This window comes from Xyrauchen texanus, chromosome 39 (assembly GCF_025860055.1).
Source record: "Xyrauchen texanus isolate HMW12.3.18 chromosome 39, RBS_HiC_50CHRs, whole genome shotgun sequence".
NCBI classification, from domain to species: Eukaryota; Metazoa; Chordata; class Actinopteri; order Cypriniformes; family Catostomidae; genus Xyrauchen; species Xyrauchen texanus.
In genome coordinates, this window is record NC_068314.1 from 26,689,551 (window position 1) to 26,709,578 (window position 20,028).

Below are 20,028 nucleotides of genomic sequence, written 5' to 3' on the forward strand. Positions count from 1 at the left end.
ATGCATCATATTGTGCCAGCAATTTAAATCTAAATGTTCAGTATAGTTGCAAGCTGCCATAATTAAAATGGGTTTTTATGGCTTTTTTGTTTTGTTTTATGCAAAAGTCATTAGTCGCATAATTGACTAGGCTTTGGGTATGCATGTGTGCTCATTGTTACTACCTGTCCTGATTAGTCTTTCTGTTGTGCTTGTTTTTTTTTTTCTGTAAATGTTTGTGAATTCATGTTTGTCTATCTGTGTGTGTGAGAAAGAAAGAAAGAAAGAAAGAAAGGAAAGAAAGAAAGAAAGAAAGAAAGAAAGAAAGAAAGAAAGAAAGAAAGAAAGAAAGAAAGAAAGAAAGAAAGAAAGAAAGATTTTGGGGCTTGGGTAGCTCAGTGGTAAAGACGATGTCTAAAACCCCTGGAGTTTGCTAGTTTCGAATCCCAGGGCGTGCTGAGTGACTCCAGTCAGGTCTCCTAAGCAACAAAATTGGCCCGGTTGCTAGGGATTGCAGAGTCACATGGGGTAACCTCCTAGTGGTCCCTGTTATGTGGTTCGTTCTCTGTGGGGCACCACGAGGACTTAAAAGCGTATTGGGAATTGGGCATTCCAAATTGGGTTTAAATTTAAATTTAATAAATAAATATATAAAGGGGAGAGAGAAGACATTGTAGGAGATATTGTTAATAGCCTTAAATTATTCTTAATTAGGCTCTCCACTCAGGATGTGGAGACAGCTGACATGGTCTTGGTGATCTTTATACAACAACGTGCACCTTGTCATCATGCCTATCAAACTGACTAAATTACCATATTTGAAGCGGACAGCAACAATCACCAGGAGTTTCTACATATAGTAGCAGGATTAGCAAGTCAGACATGAATAAAAATAGCAGACCTGCTTAAATTGTAAGAAAGTGTGAATTAGTGTGTGACATCTTTATGATTAAAACATAAAACAATACAATAATGTTAATGTGATGTTTCCACGGAACTTAATTACAACAACAACATGAGGGCAACAGGTAAGGCTAGTGGAAATGTGTGGATTAGTAAAAATCTATTACATAAATATAAATTAAGCCATGTCACATGAGCAAAAGTGCTGTTTTACTGAATATCAGCATGACTACAATTGTTTTACAACTTTTCTTTTTGAAAAAATATGGCTAGTTATTTTGTTTCTGCTCCGCCAATAAGAATAGGCCCAAAAGAAGCTAAAGCTGGAAACATCTGCACTCTTGTCCATTCAAATTAGAATATGTAACCAACTGTTATATTCTGGATGATCGAAGATGCAAATGTATAAAAATTCCACGGAATAAAAGACACTGTGCCTCATTCATTAAGCATGCACGTATTTGTGCGTGAAATCTGCATACGAAAGTTTACATGAAGAAATCATGATTTATCAATGAAGTTCGCACTAAAATGTATTCTAAATGTACCAAATAAATTCAAGAACAACTGAAACCACTCATACCCAAAACTCACATACTCGCAGTGTCCCTTATAAACATGGAACAAACACAATATACAGTATATATTATGATTTTTTTTATTTTTTATTTTGTCCTTTTGCTTTGGCTGCATCTTTCTCTACACATTCACAACTGTTTGGGTGCGGTGGTGCTTGTGTTTGGACATGTTTTATGTATGTTACTAACTTTGTGCACAAACTCCTTCATTTAGAATACTCCTGATTTATTAACATTAATGTGCACATGCACATGTAGATCAGGCTGAATTTTTTCTTGAAAACTTTTCTCGTGTGTATAATACAATTCTGGACATAGAACGTGGAAGTATACAGTAGGCTATATGGGGTAACCATAAAATGTTAATGCATGCGTGCTCCAACAGAAAATGAAAAAAAAAAAAACACTTTAATTTCCCCGCCCCTCCCCCAGATACGATATGCCGATATGCACGACGTGCACCTGCTGGTAGCTGGTGGTTGGTGCTCCTTATTGTTTCTGTGTTATAACTTTCAAGGTCTTTGGTTAACTAACATGTATCTCAGTTTGTATTGGATTTGAAACTGAGTGTTGCGCACACAATCCGGTATTTTTTATATAGATATTTTAAGGTTCAATCTGCCATGCTTACTATATGCTATAATCGGGTTGGTCACCAATTCTTAATTTAAGCTGCAATCTGTTGCATGTGCACTTTCCCTTCTCCACCGAGGTCTTACCTTTTGCTGTCGCCTCGCCATGTCCGTCGGCTGCTTCGCATTAAAATGGTAGGCAATACAGCGCATCACAAAGACATAAAGCTGGAGCCTTTTCTTCCTCTCCTCTTCCTCTCTTTGCATCTTTTCCAAATCCTCCTTTTCCTTTTCCTTTTCGATCGCGACGGAGGGGCTCGGGCTCGTTGGACGGACATTAGCGCTTCTGCTTGGCTGTAAACCACCAGGGCTTTCGCTGGTCCTGCTTGGAGACACCCGAGGACCACCAGCTTTGGGCCGCCGCCACCACTTTCCGCTCTTCTTCCACAACCTCATCCGCCTCCTCCTCGCTCGATGATGGGTCCAACATTTCAATTTAAGTTCTTGCCCCTCTGAAATCAAACCAAAGATAAATTAAGTCGCGTCTTGAGTAACAAAGACCATCTGTAACTCGTTGCATAGGGGCAAAGTATGGAAGACGCGGATATCACGGGCTGTATTTTCTCTTACACAGTCTGCAATCCAAAAACTGGAAAGTGTCACTTACCCTCAACGAGAGTGGAAAACCTGTTCCAGCAGCCAGTAGTCTTCCACCGAATTAAATTATTGCTGCTTGCGTATTTTCCTAGTTTAAACCTGCGTTAAGCATATAGCGGATTCACTGGAAGGTAAAACGTTAAAAGAAGGGATTGCGAGAGTCTGTACTGTTATTTTTTGGGGTTTTTGTTATAGGTTTCTTCCAGCAGTCTTTCAATTTAGTACCGAATGGTACCTACTATGTACTGACAATGGCCACTTCCTGAGAGCGCGCGCTGAGAGCTGACCATGGTTCTGAACTGAAGGGATTCATATCGCTGGAGGGGGAGGGGGCCTTTGACGTGGTTTCCGCGACAGCCACTATCTCTGTTTCTCTCGAACATCAAGATTCATCGCATTTAAATTAAAATGTTGTCCCTGCTAAATTAGAATGTTGAGTTTTGATTATTAGAGTAGCCTACATAAAACCTAGTTTAGGAGTTTATGCACAACATCGCTTCCTGTTTCACTGATTCCAGCTACAACGTGTGCATGGGTTTTCATCCTTGTTTTGAAGCTAATGGGTGACAACACCCGTTTTTGATACCAAAACGGTAATAGTGACAACAATAAACAACGATTAATTATTTAATTGCATTGGCACGCAGCATCTTTATTGGAAGTTTTATAAAAACAAAACTAATAGATGACGTTGATAGTAATAATATTAATAATAATAATAATAACAAACCATTTATATCCTAATCTTTATTATTTATTTATTTGATCGAATTGAATTTATTATGGTCTTGCTGAAATAATAATAGTATTTTAAAATTCCCAATCACTCTGATAAAGGTTGTTTTTGTACTCTTTGTGATGTCAAATGACACTAGAACTGAGGCAATAATTCCTATTTAAAGGGTGTATCGCATGTAAATCTGACCTCTCGCTATTCACATTTAGATATTATCAGCCATTTTTATGTTGATTATATGAAATCTAATCCAAGTCCTACAAGGATAAAGTGAAATAAAAGTGAAAGCTAAAGCTGACAGCAAAACCAAAACTACAAAAAAAAAAAATTTGAACTTTGCCCTAAATAGCCCATACATATCCTCATCACGCCCAGTCTATTGTTCAATACCCTTTCCAAGAAAACGAAAGTTTGGCCTTAAAACGCAACAGGCTACACAGTTTTTTTTTTCTTTTCTTTTTTTTAGTTTGTTTCAGAGTTTCTAGGAGCTCTTTGGCTCCGCCCCCTTTTCCGTCATCGAACGTAAGTTAGCGTATCTTTGATACGTCTGCTCTGACCCCGCCCCATTCCGCCCCGTTGTGTCTGAGACTGGACGATGCGACCAATACGTGAGCACTTTCACATATACAACATATTGGAGGGATCGTATTTTACTACGTTTTCTCCAAGGATAAACGAAAGGTATTGAAAACAAGGTTACTGAGACCCGCTTCTCCGCCCCTAGTGTCACACGGCTCTGATCACGTAAATACCGAAGCAGAGCGACACTGTTTGGTTTTTACTTCGTCCTTGATGATGGCAGCTCAGGATTACAATTTTTTACTAGCGACGGACTCATATAAGGTAAGCACCCCCTGGCCTGCTCTAGACCTTGTTCAACATCAGAAAGAAACACAAAGGACCAATAACAGTGTTTTCGCTATTTTGAGACTAGCCTTTTTGGTGGTTTAGCTTTGACATGTATGTGCGGATAAAGTCAACTTCCACCTCGTGAATCGATGGGATATAAATGAAAACATGGTCCACAATAACCTACAGAGATATGAGAATTGTGATAAGTGAGGTTTCTTGTTGTTTTGATAAAGGATATTGGTTAGGTTCATGGTCGTTTTAAATGCTGGTTGAACGCTGGTGGGCGGGGCTTATGTGAATGAACGTGACCTCGTGTTGCTTCGTCTAAGGCCACAAGTGTGTGTATTCATTCCAGCCAAAAATCCAGGAATCGAAACTCTCTCTCTGAATTGTTATTTACAATATATACACAATGTACAATATAAATAAAATAAAAAATTAAACAAAAAATAAGTGATCATAAAGAATATTGTGACATATGTACATAGACAATTCTTTGTTGAGCAAAGTAGTGATGTTTTTTTTTATGATGATGATGTGGAGCTCAAAATGTATTTAATTTAGCTGCAACTGAAATCATAACTGTCCTCCCCCAATAACACCTGCTTTTGATCAGTTTCTGCTGCACTGGAAAAATGTGGCTTGCCTTGAGGTTTTCTCTTTATTTGACTGAAAGTGTCTAATCAGAAAAACACAGTTAAAAATATGTAAAATGGGTAGTTTGCAAAGTTAAAAGATATAAATGCTGAAGTACAACAGACAAGGCTATTATGCTAGAATAATCTTTGTCCAACTGCTAAGATGACAGTTTGTTAAATAAAGGCTCCATGAATGCGTTTTTGTAACTTATTGTATTACAGAATTAGCTGAGTGTAGAAAACAACTGTTTTTCTGCATGATTGGATCTCTAAGGCTGAGGTTCAATACCTGTCTTTATTTAGTTGACATAAAGTGTATTTGAAAAATTGTTTTTATATGAAACATATTATTTGATTTAAAAAATGTCCTCGTATAGAAATAAATCTATGAAGAGGCTCATATATTATTGTTATGTAATGTTCAAAGACTTTTTAGTTTGGAATCGTGGCAGGTGATTCTAATTGGGTCAATTACCTTGGACTGGTTCCTTGATCTTTTTAACAGTTGTAGATTCAAAAATTTTACCTCAGTAAATCTTCCTCTTGGCCAGTGCTGATGTCCTCACCGCCTCAATCCTTTCTAGATTTGCGCTTCACATTAGTCTTTGACCCTTGTCTTAACACCCAGCTCCAAATCCCATCTGGATGGGATGTTGAAAGCTCACCCTACAATATTGGCTATTAAGAAAACATAAAATAATTTACATGCACAAAAACATCAGCTTTAATGTACTTAGGGAGCTTCTTAAACAATTTATTTCTATTTTACTGTAGCATTACTTGTATGATTAATAATAACATAGTAGTTTGATACCTAATCACATGGAACAGCACAATGCATTCTTGTTACGTCACACACATGCCCACAATCATACCTTTAGTGGCACATTGATGTTCTTGCTTTAAGGATCTAAACAAGTAACAACCAGTATAATGGGTGAATCAGGTTTTGGCTGATGTGGTATGTAATGGAAGGTAAGTAAACCAGTGGGACATCAAAAGGTCATTGTTATCTATCCATTCCACACAAACTACCGGTACTTCATTTTAATTCTTGTTTGAAACACGTTACACAACCTAACAGCATTAAAGGGTTTTCAGGGTTGGTCCTATGAGCTATGTTAATGTGAACCAAACAAAAAAGAACAGCACATATGCCTTTATTTGTTTCTTTAAGGTATCATCATCACCTCACCTTAATCTTGTTACATACCTGCTTTCTATTTTCCATGGAACACAAAATGAGATGTTAGGAATGTCAGCCTCAGTCAGTCTTTTGTGTTCCATGTAGTCGTGTTTCATTGCAATAACATGATGGTGAGTAAATGATGAGATAATTTTATTTTTGAGTAAATCTCTTTAAGTAGCAAAATAGTTATAAATAGGAATAAATGTTATGTTTTGCTTTTACTCCTCTTTGGAGAATTACATGAGACAAAAAGTATCCACTATAGCGCTCAAGGAAGTGTCTGCACATTTTGTTTATGCAACAGGGCACCGAAGGGCAGTCACTCTTTATTATTAATTTTGTGTCCTGTAACGTATAACGGCAGGTTTCAATAGGTTGTTGTTCATTAATATCAATAATGAAATCAGGGACAGTTTTTTGAAAGCATTTTGTACACAGGTGAATTCAGCTGTTTGTATACAAATTTTCTAATCAAACTTCCTCTCTATTTTTCAGATTACCCATTACAAGCAGTACCCACCTAATATCAATAAGGTGTACTCCTATTTTGAGTGCCGGCAAAAAAAGGGGGGACAGTTCAGCGAGGTGGTGTTTTTTGGCCTCCAGTATCTTCTGAAGAAATATCTAGCAGGTAGTTCCTGTTAATTTTTTTAACTACTGCTAGAGTGGTGGTGGCGTAGTGGTCTAAAGCACATAACTGGTAATCAGAAGGTGGTTGGTTTGATCCCCTCAGCCACATTGTGTCCTTGAGCAAGGCACTTAACTCCAAGTTGCTCCGGGGGGATTGTCACTGTAATAAGTGCACTGTAAGTCACTTTGGATATAAGCATCTGCCAAATGCATAAATGTAAATGTAACTACTTGGGAAAAAACTTTGTGAGGCCCCACTTGGCTAACATGGACATACTGTTTGTTTTTGTGTTTGTGTTCACTAGAATTAATAAGATTAATTTGTTTTTTGTACATTTTGTCACTAACCTGATTATGAGAAACAAGATAATGAGAAACTTTTTCCAAAACAGATTATAGCTTACATTCAAGGACAGTTGATCTTCAAAGCAAGCTGAAGGAGTTAAAACATTTAGAAGTTTTATTGTTTAACATCTTTTTATAAGCCTATATTTGGCTATTCTGAGGCTCTTGTCCATTTCATTTTCAAGTGACCATGAACACAAGCCAGCCATTGTGTTTGAGTAAATTCTTAAGAATAAGTACTTAACATCACCATACTGCAGTCAAACGAACAGTTACATAAGGGTAATTCCTTTTAAGCTTACGCTTTGATTTGGAGTAGTACAAGACACTTACAATCGTCGCGAAACCCCTCCCCCACCTGGGGCAGTCAGATCACCTTTCTTTGTTCCTCACTCCCAAATATGCACCTCTCATCAATCGCGTGAAGCCATCAGTGAAGACCATCAAGGTGTGGCCTCGCGGGGCAGATTTCACACTCCAGGAAAGGTTTCTACACACTGACTGGAGTGTGTTTGCTTCTCAAGCCACCAGTGACTCTCACACGGACATTGATTGCTACACCTCCTCTGTACTGGATTATATTAATACCACCATTGACAGTGTTACAGCCCAGAAGCAGATCACCATATACCCAAATCAGAAGCTATGGATGAACAGGGAAGTGCAACTCCTATTGAAGACACGCAACACTGCCTTCAGATCAGGAGATGCACAAGCCTATAGCACTTCCAGAGCAAATCTGAAAAGGGGCATCAAAGAGGCCAAGCACTGCTACAAGCTTAAGATAGAGGGACACTTTTCCAACACTGACCCTCGACGTATGTGGCAGGGCATTCAGGCCATCAGTGACTACAAACCAACTCACTCCACCCCCGCAGCCACTGATGCCAACTTCCTGAACGAGCTAAATGACTTTTATGCTCGCTTTGAAAGAGGCAACAGAGATTCTGCCACCAAGCTCAAATCCTCAGCAGACCACCCGCCAATCACACTCTCGTCTACAGATGTCTGCAATGCACTGAGCAGGATCAGCGTGCACAAGGCTGCAGGACCAGACAACATCCCTGGTCGCGTACTCAGAGCATGTCGTGAGCAGCTCGCTGGGGTTTTACAGACATTTTCAACCTGTCTCTTGCCCAAGCAGCTGTACCAACATGCTTTAAATGCACTTCCATTGTGCCAGTGCCAAAACACTCCAGCCCGAAGTGCCTTAACGACTACCGCCCTGTAGCACTCACACCCATCGTAATGAAGTGCTTTGAGCGGCTGGTCCTGGCACACCTAAAAGACTCTCTACCATCCACATTGGACTCACATCAGTTTGCCTATCAGTAGCAATAGGAGCACAGAGGATGCAGTTTCCATGGCACTGCACTCTGTGCTCACACATCTGGACAAAAAGAACACCTATGCACGCATGCTGTTTGTTGACTTCAGCTCAGCATTCAATACTGTCATCCCAACTAAGCTAATAGCCAAACTTGGAGACCTGGGCATCAACACCTCCATGTGCAACTGGATTTTGGACTTTTGACCAACAGACCCCAGAATGTTCGATCTGGCTTCACCTGCTCCACGTCCATCACACTCAACACTGGTGTACCACAGGGCTGTGTGCTAAGCCCGTTCTCTACTCCCTCTTCACCTCCGACTGCAAACCTGTGTACGAATCTAATTCCATCATCAAGTTTGCGGAGCGACACTACGGTGATTGGTCTCATCAGCAACAACGATGAGACTGCCTATAGGGAGGAGATCAAGCACCTGGCCACATGGTGCACTGAAAATAACCAGCTCCTCAACACCACCAAAACGAAGGAGCTCATCGTGGACTTCAGAAAAGAGCCAAGAGGCATACACGACACCATCCACATCAATGGAATGGCTGTTGAGCGTGTCTCTAGTTTCAAGTTCTTGGGAACCCACATCTCGGCGGACATGTCCTGGACAACCAACACCTCCTGCCTGGTCAAGAAGGCTCACCAGCCTCTTCTTCCTGAGGACACTGAGGAAGAATCAGCTTTCCTCGACTATCCTGGTGAACTTCTATCGCTGTGCAATAGAAAGCATCCTGACCAACTGTGCTACAGTGTGGTATGGGAGCTGTTCTGTTGCAGAACATAAGGCACTGCAGCGGGTGGTGAAAACCGCCAGCGCATCACTGGGACTCAACTACCTGCCATCGAGCACATCCAGAGGAAACGCTGTCTGCACCGAGGCTCGCAGCATCCTTAGGACTCCTCTCACCCAGCCCACAGACTGTTTTCTCTCCTGCCCTCTGGCAGGCGTTTCAGGTGCCTCCAGACCAGGACCAGCAGACTAAAGAACAGCTTTTTCCCCAGAGCTGTCTCTTTACTGAACTCTAACCCTCACTGATCCCACTCCCCTCATATACTGATAAACTCTCCTCTCCCTCCTCATACCTCATACACTTTGTTATTTGCACTGCTATAATGTTCATTTGCACTGCTGACTATATTATAGTAACAACTGTTTACATATGCATCTTGCACTACTTATCTGACTGGAATATCATTTGCACTGCCGACTGTTTATTTACAGTACCAATTGTTTACATATACATTTGCAAAACCGTACTTTAACTGTAATATGCAATTACTTTCCACTGCACTTTTACTCGGATAGTTTTTGTCCAATTTAATTTGTACTAATAGTATTTATTGCACTTCTGGTTAGACCCAAACTGCATTTCGTTGCCTTGTACCCGTACTTGTGTAATGACAATAAAGTTGAATCTAATCTAATCAAAGCCTACAACCATGTGCATAATGTGTGAATGGCAATATTTGCTTGTGGTTTTATTTTATTTGTGAATAGAATCACAGTCACGCTTTATACCAATAATTTTATAGGATTGTGGGACAATTATTCTGGTGTTGCACAGAATTGCATTTCTGCTGAAATTATGTAATTGCCATTGTAAACTTTGAGGTTCAATTTGGAACTATTGAGGGTGCCTTCACACTTAGTTCGATTGCTTGGTCCAAATCAGTTCATTTCCTCCCACCTCCCACTGCCCCCAATGGTCTCTGTTTACATCTTGTGATTTGAGTCAGAAACATGATACGATTGCGCCATCAGCATGAACAAGTGGCAGCTGTTTACTACTGTAACTAGGTAACAACTTAAGAAGACATCAGCATCACCATGTAAAGTGAAGTATTGAAGTTGTCTCTTTGGATTTACCACCAAAACTTTCCATGCACAAAACGACTTCCACCATTGCATTAAATGTGCAATGATGTGAAGAAAGTTAGTGTTTGTCTACTATAAGCCTGTGAATACATTGCAAGAGAAATTGCTCCTGTATCACATCTGATCTTCCACAACTCATGTTGTCTGGAGTTCTTTGCGTACTGAATGTTCTTAGACAGATATTCTATCACTGTTTTATCTCTGGAATGATCCAAAAACACTTTAAACTGCAGTACAGCCCATTGAAGAGACTGTAAGTCTATCTCTCACAGCCTCATTGTCATTCCCATTAAAATCAAAGATTGTGAAATCGTGAAAAGGTCTATAGTGGTTCACTTCCACAATTTAGGGCGGTTGTGTTTATTTCAGCAGTGAACCATACTTGACATTACATGAACCGTTCCCCAGACCACCTTTTCAAGCAAAGCAAGATTTCAGTAAACTGGGTTCAAATTATTCTAAAAAGCCGAACTTGTCTTCAATGTCAAACGAACCTGGGTGCACACCAAAAGTTCTAGTGTGAAAGCACCCTGAGACAGTGTTACTTAAAGCCCAAGGTTCAAGCTTTAAGGAATAAAACAAATTGATACAGTTACAATAGCATCATATGGGCATGTAATCACTGTCTAAAGGTGAGTGTTGCTGTACCATTAATGGCCTCCCAGTTTGCCCTGCACATGCTTAATGTTCAGGTCTCTAAAATGCAACACTGCTTGTCTATTTGTTGTCAGGGTTTTTTCTGTTCATTTATGTAATCATTGATTTTATAAAAATATCTTGCAGGTCCAGTCATCACAGAGGAGAAGATACAAGAGGCGAAAGTGTTTTATCAGATGCACTTTAAACAGACAGTGTTCGATGAAGAGGGATGGCGGAAAGTTTTAGAGGTTCAAACACAAGTTCCTATCACAGTCGAACTTTCTTAAGTTTTGAAAAGTCTGCTAATTTTGTTCTGGAGATGAAAGATAGGGTGATAACAACCTTTTCCTAATTGTGTTGTCAGAAATATGATGGCCGCCTTCCAATCCGTATCAAAGCAGTTCCCGAGGGGAAAATCATACCCAGAGGGAACGTCCTCTTCACAGTGGAGAACACAGATCCAGATTTCTTCTGGCTCACCAATTTTATTGAGGTATTCTTTCATCTTTACTTCTTTTTAAACACTTTTGAAAGGATAGCAAGTGCAGATAATGCACAGGGGTACAAAAGTAATTTACTCAGACGCTGCAAGTATCCAAATGGAAGTTTTTATAATAGTAGGACTTAAAAATACAAAGGAAACTAATCCTTAAGACTTGTTCATTTAAAGTGGTCCAATATGAGTACAACAAAAGCCCTTGTGAATGGCTTACTGTCAGCATGGTTTAAAAAGCTGATGGTGTGGCACATTACTTCATGTTGGATGGTTCTACCATACTGTTGTTCTGGAGGACAGCAGGCTTTGATTTCCAGTATGCTCCTAGCCGCTGATGCAGGACACCGAATAACAGAGGGAGGCTTGAACAGAGTGATTGGGTCAGTAAGGGCATGGGGTCGTTAGGTACAGACCTGGCCTGCAGCCCTGCAGACTAGAGGTCTGCAACCCGACCCGGGCCAGACGGGACCCTAGAACCCAATGTGTTTCGGGCCAGGTTCGGTCAGTTTTTCAAGTTGGACTTCGAGTTCGGGTGAGGATCGGGTTTGTAATTAATGAAAAAATAAACAGGCTTACCCAACTTGTTTCGCGCACCTGTTCTCAATCTCAGACACACGCAAACAGACAAGTTGGGTGCCGTTCACACCAAATGTGTTTTTGTGCGCATCGGTTCTGTTTTCCCATTGTTTAAACATATGCTGGATGAATGTCTTTGACATTTGCACTGCGTCTCGCTTTTTCTTAAGTGTCTCGCAAGACCGGCATATTTTAAACACCATGTCAAGTTAAAAAGAACTTCAAATTTTCAAAAAGGCATGTTAAGACACCTGCGCTCTGTTTAATTCTTTGCGCTGCATCTAGATTTTTTTAGCGCAGTTGTCACAAAGATTCAACATTCTTAACAAGTTCAGGCTGCATAGAGGGGACTGTTGCATTGTTTCATATTATTCCAGATTGTTGTGCACCAAGTGAAGTTTCAGCAATTAAACAGAAAGGCAATGCTTTTTTCTCCTTCTGCTCTAGTGTACTAAGTGGCTACTGTGATTTGTAAAACTGTGTATGTTTACTGTTTCAGTACTGTTACTAATGTTGCCTATATGCTTACATAAAATACAGCCTTTTGCAAAAGTACTTGCTAGGAGAAGAAATTACATGGTAAGTGATTTCAGGTTTGGGTTTAAAATCTGACGATATCGTTCGAGTAGGGATGGGCCATGGGTTTCATTGTAAGGCCCGTGCAGACTTTAGGTAACAGCAGTTTACAGACTCACATTTTGGTCTTATAAATATGTGTTGCTGCCTGTCTGTAGATCCATGGCTATAATAAATCCATAAAAAACTTTATTTCAGTGAGTAGTAGAATTTTCCTGACATACATTTGAACCTTTTGAAGGTTGGAAATTGGACTCCCATTATTAAGCAGTCTCTAGGTTAGATCATGTTTTTCCCCCATTTGATATACACTACCTTTCAAAAGTTTGGATACACCTACTTGTTCATTATTATTGCTATTTTAGAATAATTTTAAAGTCATCAAAACTGTTACGTAATACACATGGATTTATTGGAATTATGTAGTGGCCAAAACATGTTATAAAAATCAAAACTATCGTATATGTTAGCTTCTTAAAAGCAGCCAACCTCTAGATTTCAGCTCTGCACACTGTTGGAATCCTAGATTATGAAGTATTCACCTGGGATGCTTTTTAAACAGGACTTTACATGAGATTACTGAATACATGAGTGTACACAACTTTTAGCTGAAAGGCTGCTCTGCATGGAAGAAGCCACTGCTCCAAAACTGCCATAAAAAAGCCAGACTAAAGTTTGCAAGTGCACATGAGGACAAAGATCTTACTTTTTGGAGAAATGCCCTCTGGTCTGATGAAACAAAAATTTTACTGTTTGGCCATAATGACCATCGTTATATTTGGAGGAAAAAGGGTGAGGTTTGCAAGTTGCTGAACACCATCCCAACCGTGAGGCATGGGGTGGAAGCATTATGTTGTGTGGGTGCATTATTGCAGGAGGGACTGTTGCACTTCACAAAATGGATGGCATCATGAGGAAGGAAAATTGTGGACAAATTGAAGCAATATCTCAAGACATCAGCCAGGTTGCAAATGGGTCTTCCAAATGGACAATGACCCCAATCAAACCTCCAAAGTAGTGGCAAAATGGCTTAAGGACAACAAAGTCAAAGTATTGGAGTGGCCATCACAAAGCCCTGACCTGAATCCGATTTGGGGGCAGAACTGAAAAAGCGTGTGTGAGTAAGGAGATGTTTTTAATGATTAAATGTCAGGAATTGTGAAAAACTCAGTTTAAATGTATTTGGCTAAGGTATATGTAAACTTCTGACTTCAACTGTATATACTGAGTGTATATATATATATATATATATATATATATATATATATATATATATATATATATATATATATATATATATATATATTAGGATATATACTATTTTCTTAAGTTATGTTTTACAAATAATCATATGAGATCAAACTTTAGAGATGTCTTTTGATCAAAAGATCCAAAGATTATGTCAACAGATTTTAAGGTAATGAAAAATATAAATTTATTCAAATATCTTCAAACTTTGACTAGTATTATATTTCCAATAGAGAATTAATTTTGTAGTTGAGTACTCTAACCTACAAAAAACAATGAATCAGTTAATTGTAAAGTTAAAAATAACAGGCATGACATTGTATTGTTTTTTTATTCACTAACATCACCAAGAACAGTTTCAAAATAAGCTTACTAAACATTTGGAAAAATGAAAAAACCATATGCATTAATTCAGTTCTCATTATATTTCATTACAATTGCCAGATTTGGTAAGAGATTCAGATATTCAACATTTGCTATAGGGTTCCTGTAGATCAACTGGTAGAGGATGGTGCTAGCAACACCAAGGTTATAGGTTCATTTCCCAGGGAGAACACAAACTGATTAAAAAAATATTTCTTGAATGGATATTAAGCCATTTACAATAAAAGCATCTGCCGAATGCATAAATGTTAATTATATTAGAGTAGTGTTGTATTGTCAATCAGTTGGTGCTGAACAAGTTTTCGATTAGTCGATTACTTTTGAATCCCTATTCTATATGACAACAAGGTTATTGTGTCAGCTCTGGTCATTTTTTTAACCGACTGGCAGCAAAGTGTTGCCCCTTATTTTTTGGCATCAAAAATATACAGGTGTCTTTGATAATTTCACATAGATTGTGTTACTAATGCCAACTGGCACATCCTGTGTTGTTCAAAATGTGTGGCGCAATGCCAGTAGTTGGCGCATTAGTGCCGTGAATACACAAGGTATGCAATATAAAATACACAATATCTATTGCACCTTTATTACTTTTTATCATCATTGAGTAGTTAATACAGCTTCTTAAACTGATCTTGTGTGAATCCTACTCATAGAATTCGGCATTATAAAAGTTAAAGTCATTGATAACACTTTTAAAAGTCATACTAGTTGATGTCTTTAGCATCCTCATATTTAAATAGTACCTGTAAATGCCTCCCCCAGCAGCATGGCGTGTGTCTGAATGATCATAACATTATTCGTTGCTCAGCTGTTTTAAAATTATTTTTGGCTCTGAGTGAAGAACGAAGAAGCACTTTGCAGTGAGTGTGCGGGGGCCTTATGTGACTCATCATCACTGTGCTCTTGAGCAAGACACTTAACCCTAGGTTGCTTTATGAGGAGTGTCCTTGTAATTAATGTGCTATAATGCTGCGTTCCATTCAAGTCTGATATAGGATATTCCTACTTGATATCTCCGATCTCTGACCATAAAGGCATTCCATTGCCAGATGTTCGGAAGATAACGTGAAAGAAAACAAAACTGCAACACTCCTGTTATTTTAGCAGGTGTTTGATTGCACCCAGAGACGTCTCCAAGCAACCCAACTGATAAACAATGCTGTAACACTAGCATTTGTGCTATAGGTGTACGATTATCAAAAGAGAGGATGATTTTATACACCTGTTTCTGCAGTCCTTGTTAAACTGTTTTAATATCATGTAATGTAGGAACTTTGACTCATTTATCGATATTACTTAATAAAAGTGAATGTTTATCACTTTTTAAATCCCCAGGTGCCAACATGTTTGTGTGATCTCACGCACCTGCATCTCGGTGAAATCTGAGTTGAACATTTCCTCACAAGCTACCCCCTTGGAATTCTGACTTCAAATGGCTTTCGGTTGAAATTTACCTAGTAGGATGTTGGAAAATCTGACTTTCTGAGTTGAATGGAATGCAGTATAAGTCACTTTGCATAAAAGCGTCTGCTAGATGACTATGAAATTTTGGTGCAAAGCACTAATGGGCTTGGTCAAGTGCAGTTTAATTCAGATGTTCTTCTCCGGTTATTGCATCATCTGCTTCCTATATTAAAATCCAATCTATCAAGCACCAGATATATAAACAAAGACAGCACATTCATAAAAACATGGTAGTGTAATTGGACTGTTTGCAATGAATTAGATGAACAGAAATATGGACGTAAATTGTTTTGTGCATTAACTTGTTGAATGTCAGGCATATTTCTATGACAGTGACACACTCCTTTTATACGCATGGGAAATGTCATTCTCGACAGGATTTGGATGGACGCTCCATTGAATTATTAGGAATGTAGGTATTATTAATAATATTCATCTTCTGACACACAAAACATGGCTAGGATTAACAGTGATTGTATCAGCACACAATTCACTTCTACCGGTCAATTTTGATCCTGACCTTGACCCGAACCTACATTTATTGAAACAAAAATAAAAAGTGTCTAAATTCAAATTAGACTTCAAACGAAACAAAAAATATGCAGTAATCAAAATAACGAAGTGGTCAAATAAATAATTGTAAATCCAAACTTTTTACCCGCTCCAAATTGTTCCACTGGCCCCTTTTGCAGTTATTTAAAAATCACTTTATGACAACAGGTGGAAAAATACCAATAAAAATTATATCATAAATACAATTGTAAATATAAACATAACAATAACTTGTATATGAATAAATAATTACAAAATAAACCATGACCTATAGATAGTTTAAAACAAATCTCATAAATTAGTGTGATTGTGATTGTCAGAGAAATAATTTTATGTTCCACTATATTTTCAGAGTTTGGTTGTTATTACCACCTGCTGGTGGAATCTTCAGAATGCAAATGTAGGAATTGAATTTAGACTATGTGCTGAAAACAGACGAGGTTCAGCAGCGCAATGGCCTATTTCTCAGGAAAATAGCAAATTGCATTTTATGCCACTTTATTAACATACAGTAGATACACCGTTTGCACACATACACACACAGATAGCGCAAACACTCCCACCCATGCACACTTGTGCCTTACGAAAATGTAATTTTGACTAAGTGTTCTCATGAAAATGCGGTAAAACACAGTGCAGATGAAAAATAGAGCCCCTAGTATTTTCCCATTAGCTCAATTTTGCATTGTATTTAATGGCTTAATTGGCATTCTGACAGCTAAATTAAAGTGAGCATGTCTTATGCGCTTATCTGTTTATGTTTTGACGTCAAGACCAGAAAAAAACGCAATAATTGGAAAATTGTTCAAATCTTTTCTGATTATTTTTTATAGTCATCAGTGTTTATAGGGTCATCCTTATAGGGCCAGATGATAGTCATCCTTATAGGGCCAGATGATAGTCATCCTTATAGGGCCAGATGTCAATGTGTTAAACACGTCAAATGGCAAAATACTGTAGTCATGGAATGGAGCTTTATGGTGTCAAGCCATCTTTGGTCTGCTTTTTGACGTACTTGTGACTCTATATACACTCTGTCCCCACAGACTATGCTGCTCCAAATGTGGTACCCCATCACCGTGGCAACAATCTCCAGGGAGTTCAAAAAGATTCTGGCCAAGCACCTGAAGGCCACGTCAGGGAGTCTGGAGGATCTGGACATCAAGCTGCATGATTTTGGCTACAGAGGGGTGTCCTCACAAGAAGTATGAAGGATCAATAATTCCACTTCCTCGTAATTAGTCACTCTTGTACAGTGACTATTTAAAACATTCCCCTTACCAATAAAGTACCATGGTGTTACCATAATGGTATTGTTTGAAATACCTTGGAGAACTATGTAAATACCATGGTATATGGAAATGGTAATCATGCAGTGTGGTATATGCAGTTGTACCATGAGTTTACCACCACAGTACTTTTTTGTAAGAATGTTATTTAAAAAATAGATCACATGAAAACATCCATGTCTTACAGTAGGTGTTTTCATGTGATTGTTATACTTAAAAAGACACTATATTATGAGTTTCAAGATTCTAAAATTAATATTATGTATCATTATTTTGCATTTTATTGCTAAGGACATCTTGTTTTATAGCCATTCAGAGCATACTCTGAAGAAGAGCACTTCAAAGCACTGAAAAATATTTAGAGTAAAACAAGAAGTGCTTCTGGTGCTAAAAAGCTCCTCTATTTGAAATCAAAGCTCAAGCCGACAGTGGTTTTTAAGGAGACCCGTTATTCTGGGGCAAATGGAATCTGACATTATTTAGTGAAAGTAGAAAATTGATTCATTATGAAAAAAGACAATTCCATTTAATCAAAAAGAGATCAGATCTGACCTTTTTTTATGCAAAAAAGCAAATAACACAGACAGCTCTCAATTTGTATATAACTCAAGAGGTAAAAGCCCAGATGTTAGGCATGTTAGAGTGAGTGAGGTTGTCTCACTGATGAGTTTTGGGTCATCGGGTGATGCTATTTGACGGGTTGTGTGAGTAAAGATGACTGTTCAACTCTTGAATCAGTCTGTCCACTGTGTAAAGGTCAACTCTGCCAGGTTCCATCTATATCAAAGTGGCGAGTTCAGGTGTTGGGTGACTTGTGATAAGCTGTAAGTCTGTTGCTGTCTGGCTGGGCTGGCTGAATGCAGGACACCTTTGTGTGTGTCTATATGTGAGAGAAAGACCACTGGAGAGCAGAATAAAAAATATTCTTAAATGTTTAGATCATATTAAAGGATGGATGAAAACTTATCTTGTGGGACGTTTGTTGCGAATGTGATATTATTTGGATGCTGCCCACTTTCTTTGAAGATGAATTGTGACCTGTAGCTGCTGCTGTCACAAAGATACGCTACAATCGTTATATTGCAATTGCTGAAATTTGTCAACTAATGCAAATACTTTTCAGACAGTAAGATGCTTTTTTTGGGTAACTAATTAAAATATTGCTTATTCAGAATAACCACTGCAGATAAGTGTACATAATTTCTTGTAATATCAATCACATTGGACATTACATAACATCTCGTGTATTCTTTAAACAAATTAATCTGCATTGTGATTGGATCTATCAACGTGAGCCCAATTTGAAAATTTTTGACAACAAACCTATTCCCCCCACTTAAGAAAAACAATGTGTTTAATAGGGTCCTTTAGCCCCTCCAAAAGGGGCTTTTTACCCTAAACACTATCCTCTAATTTACTGGACAGTTATTACATTTCTTTATACAGTACTGTGCAAATGTCTTAACAAAAGATGTTTCACAAAAGCTTTGTCAAAAAAATTTGTCTTAAGATGGCTAATTTATATCTTAAGCTTTAGTGTGTCAATAGGAAATATAAGTGTTAGACTCCCAAACATTACTTCTGCAAATAGAAAAGATTAGAAGAACAGGGAGTCCTGCAACAGATGTCATGGCCCCCACAAATCCCCCACTGAACATTGTGTCAGTCTGATATTACATAAAGAGACAGAAGCAATTGAGCCTAAATAGATGGAAGAACTGTGGTGAATTCTCCAATAAGCTTGGAACATCAAAGCTGCCAACAACCAAGAAAAACTGTGTCCAGATGTACCTTGGAGAATTGGTGCTGATTTATAGGCAAAGTAGTCACATCGAACATTGATTTTTTTTGGGGGTGTTTTGTTTTTTAACTGGACTTTGTATGGCATTAAGTGATAAATGAAAACTATTTATGTCATTATGTTTTAAGACATCCTCACTATGCAACATTTTTCACAAGTGCCTAAAACTTTTGCACAGTAGTGTGTGTGTGTGTGTGTATATTAGGGCTGCATCTAATGATTATTTTGATAATCGATTAATCTAGCGATTATTGGAATGATTATTCGATTATTCTGCGATTATTTCACCGGTTAATCATTTGCTCTTAACCGATTATTCAGCTTGTGCCCCGACTTAAACTATTGAATTAAACGTGCTAACTAACAATAAAGAGGACAAAATAATCTCTTAAAAATACCTCTAAATGACAATCATTGAATTAAAGGGGAAAAATACTTTTTATTATGTTTAATTCAGTGAAGACATTCACTACAAAAATCCTATTTGTATCAAGTGTTTTTGTCTTGTTTTCCATTTAAAATTGTCTAAAAATCCTGAAAACAAGACACATTGAGAAGCAACATATAATATATTTAGACTTGCTTTAAGAGGATGTATCTTAACATAAGTGTATTTTGTATATATGTGTATTATTTACTTGGTTATACTTCTGCGAGTGCAGTAAAGACAAAATATACTTATATTCAAGATCTATTCTCTAAAAG

At 38.1% G+C, this 20,028-nt stretch overlaps 1 protein-coding gene and 1 pseudogene across 1 annotated transcript in view; one reads left to right on the top strand and one right to left on the bottom strand.

The window, feature by feature from the left end:
* The window catches only part of LOC127632371 (calcium-dependent secretion activator 1-like), a 160,082-nt pseudogene extending 157,560 nt beyond the window's left edge, over positions 1–2,522 (bottom strand).
* Positions 2,523–4,014: 1,492 nt separating this feature from the next.
* The window catches only part of LOC127632374 (nicotinamide phosphoribosyltransferase-like), a 29,594-nt gene continuing 13,580 nt past the window's right edge, over positions 4,015–20,028 (top strand). Inside the window, exons 1-5 of the mRNA XM_052110929.1 lie at positions 4,015–4,268; positions 6,600–6,735; positions 11,079–11,182; positions 11,299–11,427; positions 17,280–17,438. Coding sequence (XP_051966889.1) covers positions 4,218–4,268; positions 6,600–6,735; positions 11,079–11,182; positions 11,299–11,427; positions 17,280–17,438 — 579 coding nt within the window. The 5' untranslated portion in view covers positions 4,015–4,217. The remainder of the gene's footprint in view (positions 4,269–6,599; positions 6,736–11,078; positions 11,183–11,298; positions 11,428–17,279; positions 17,439–20,028) is intronic.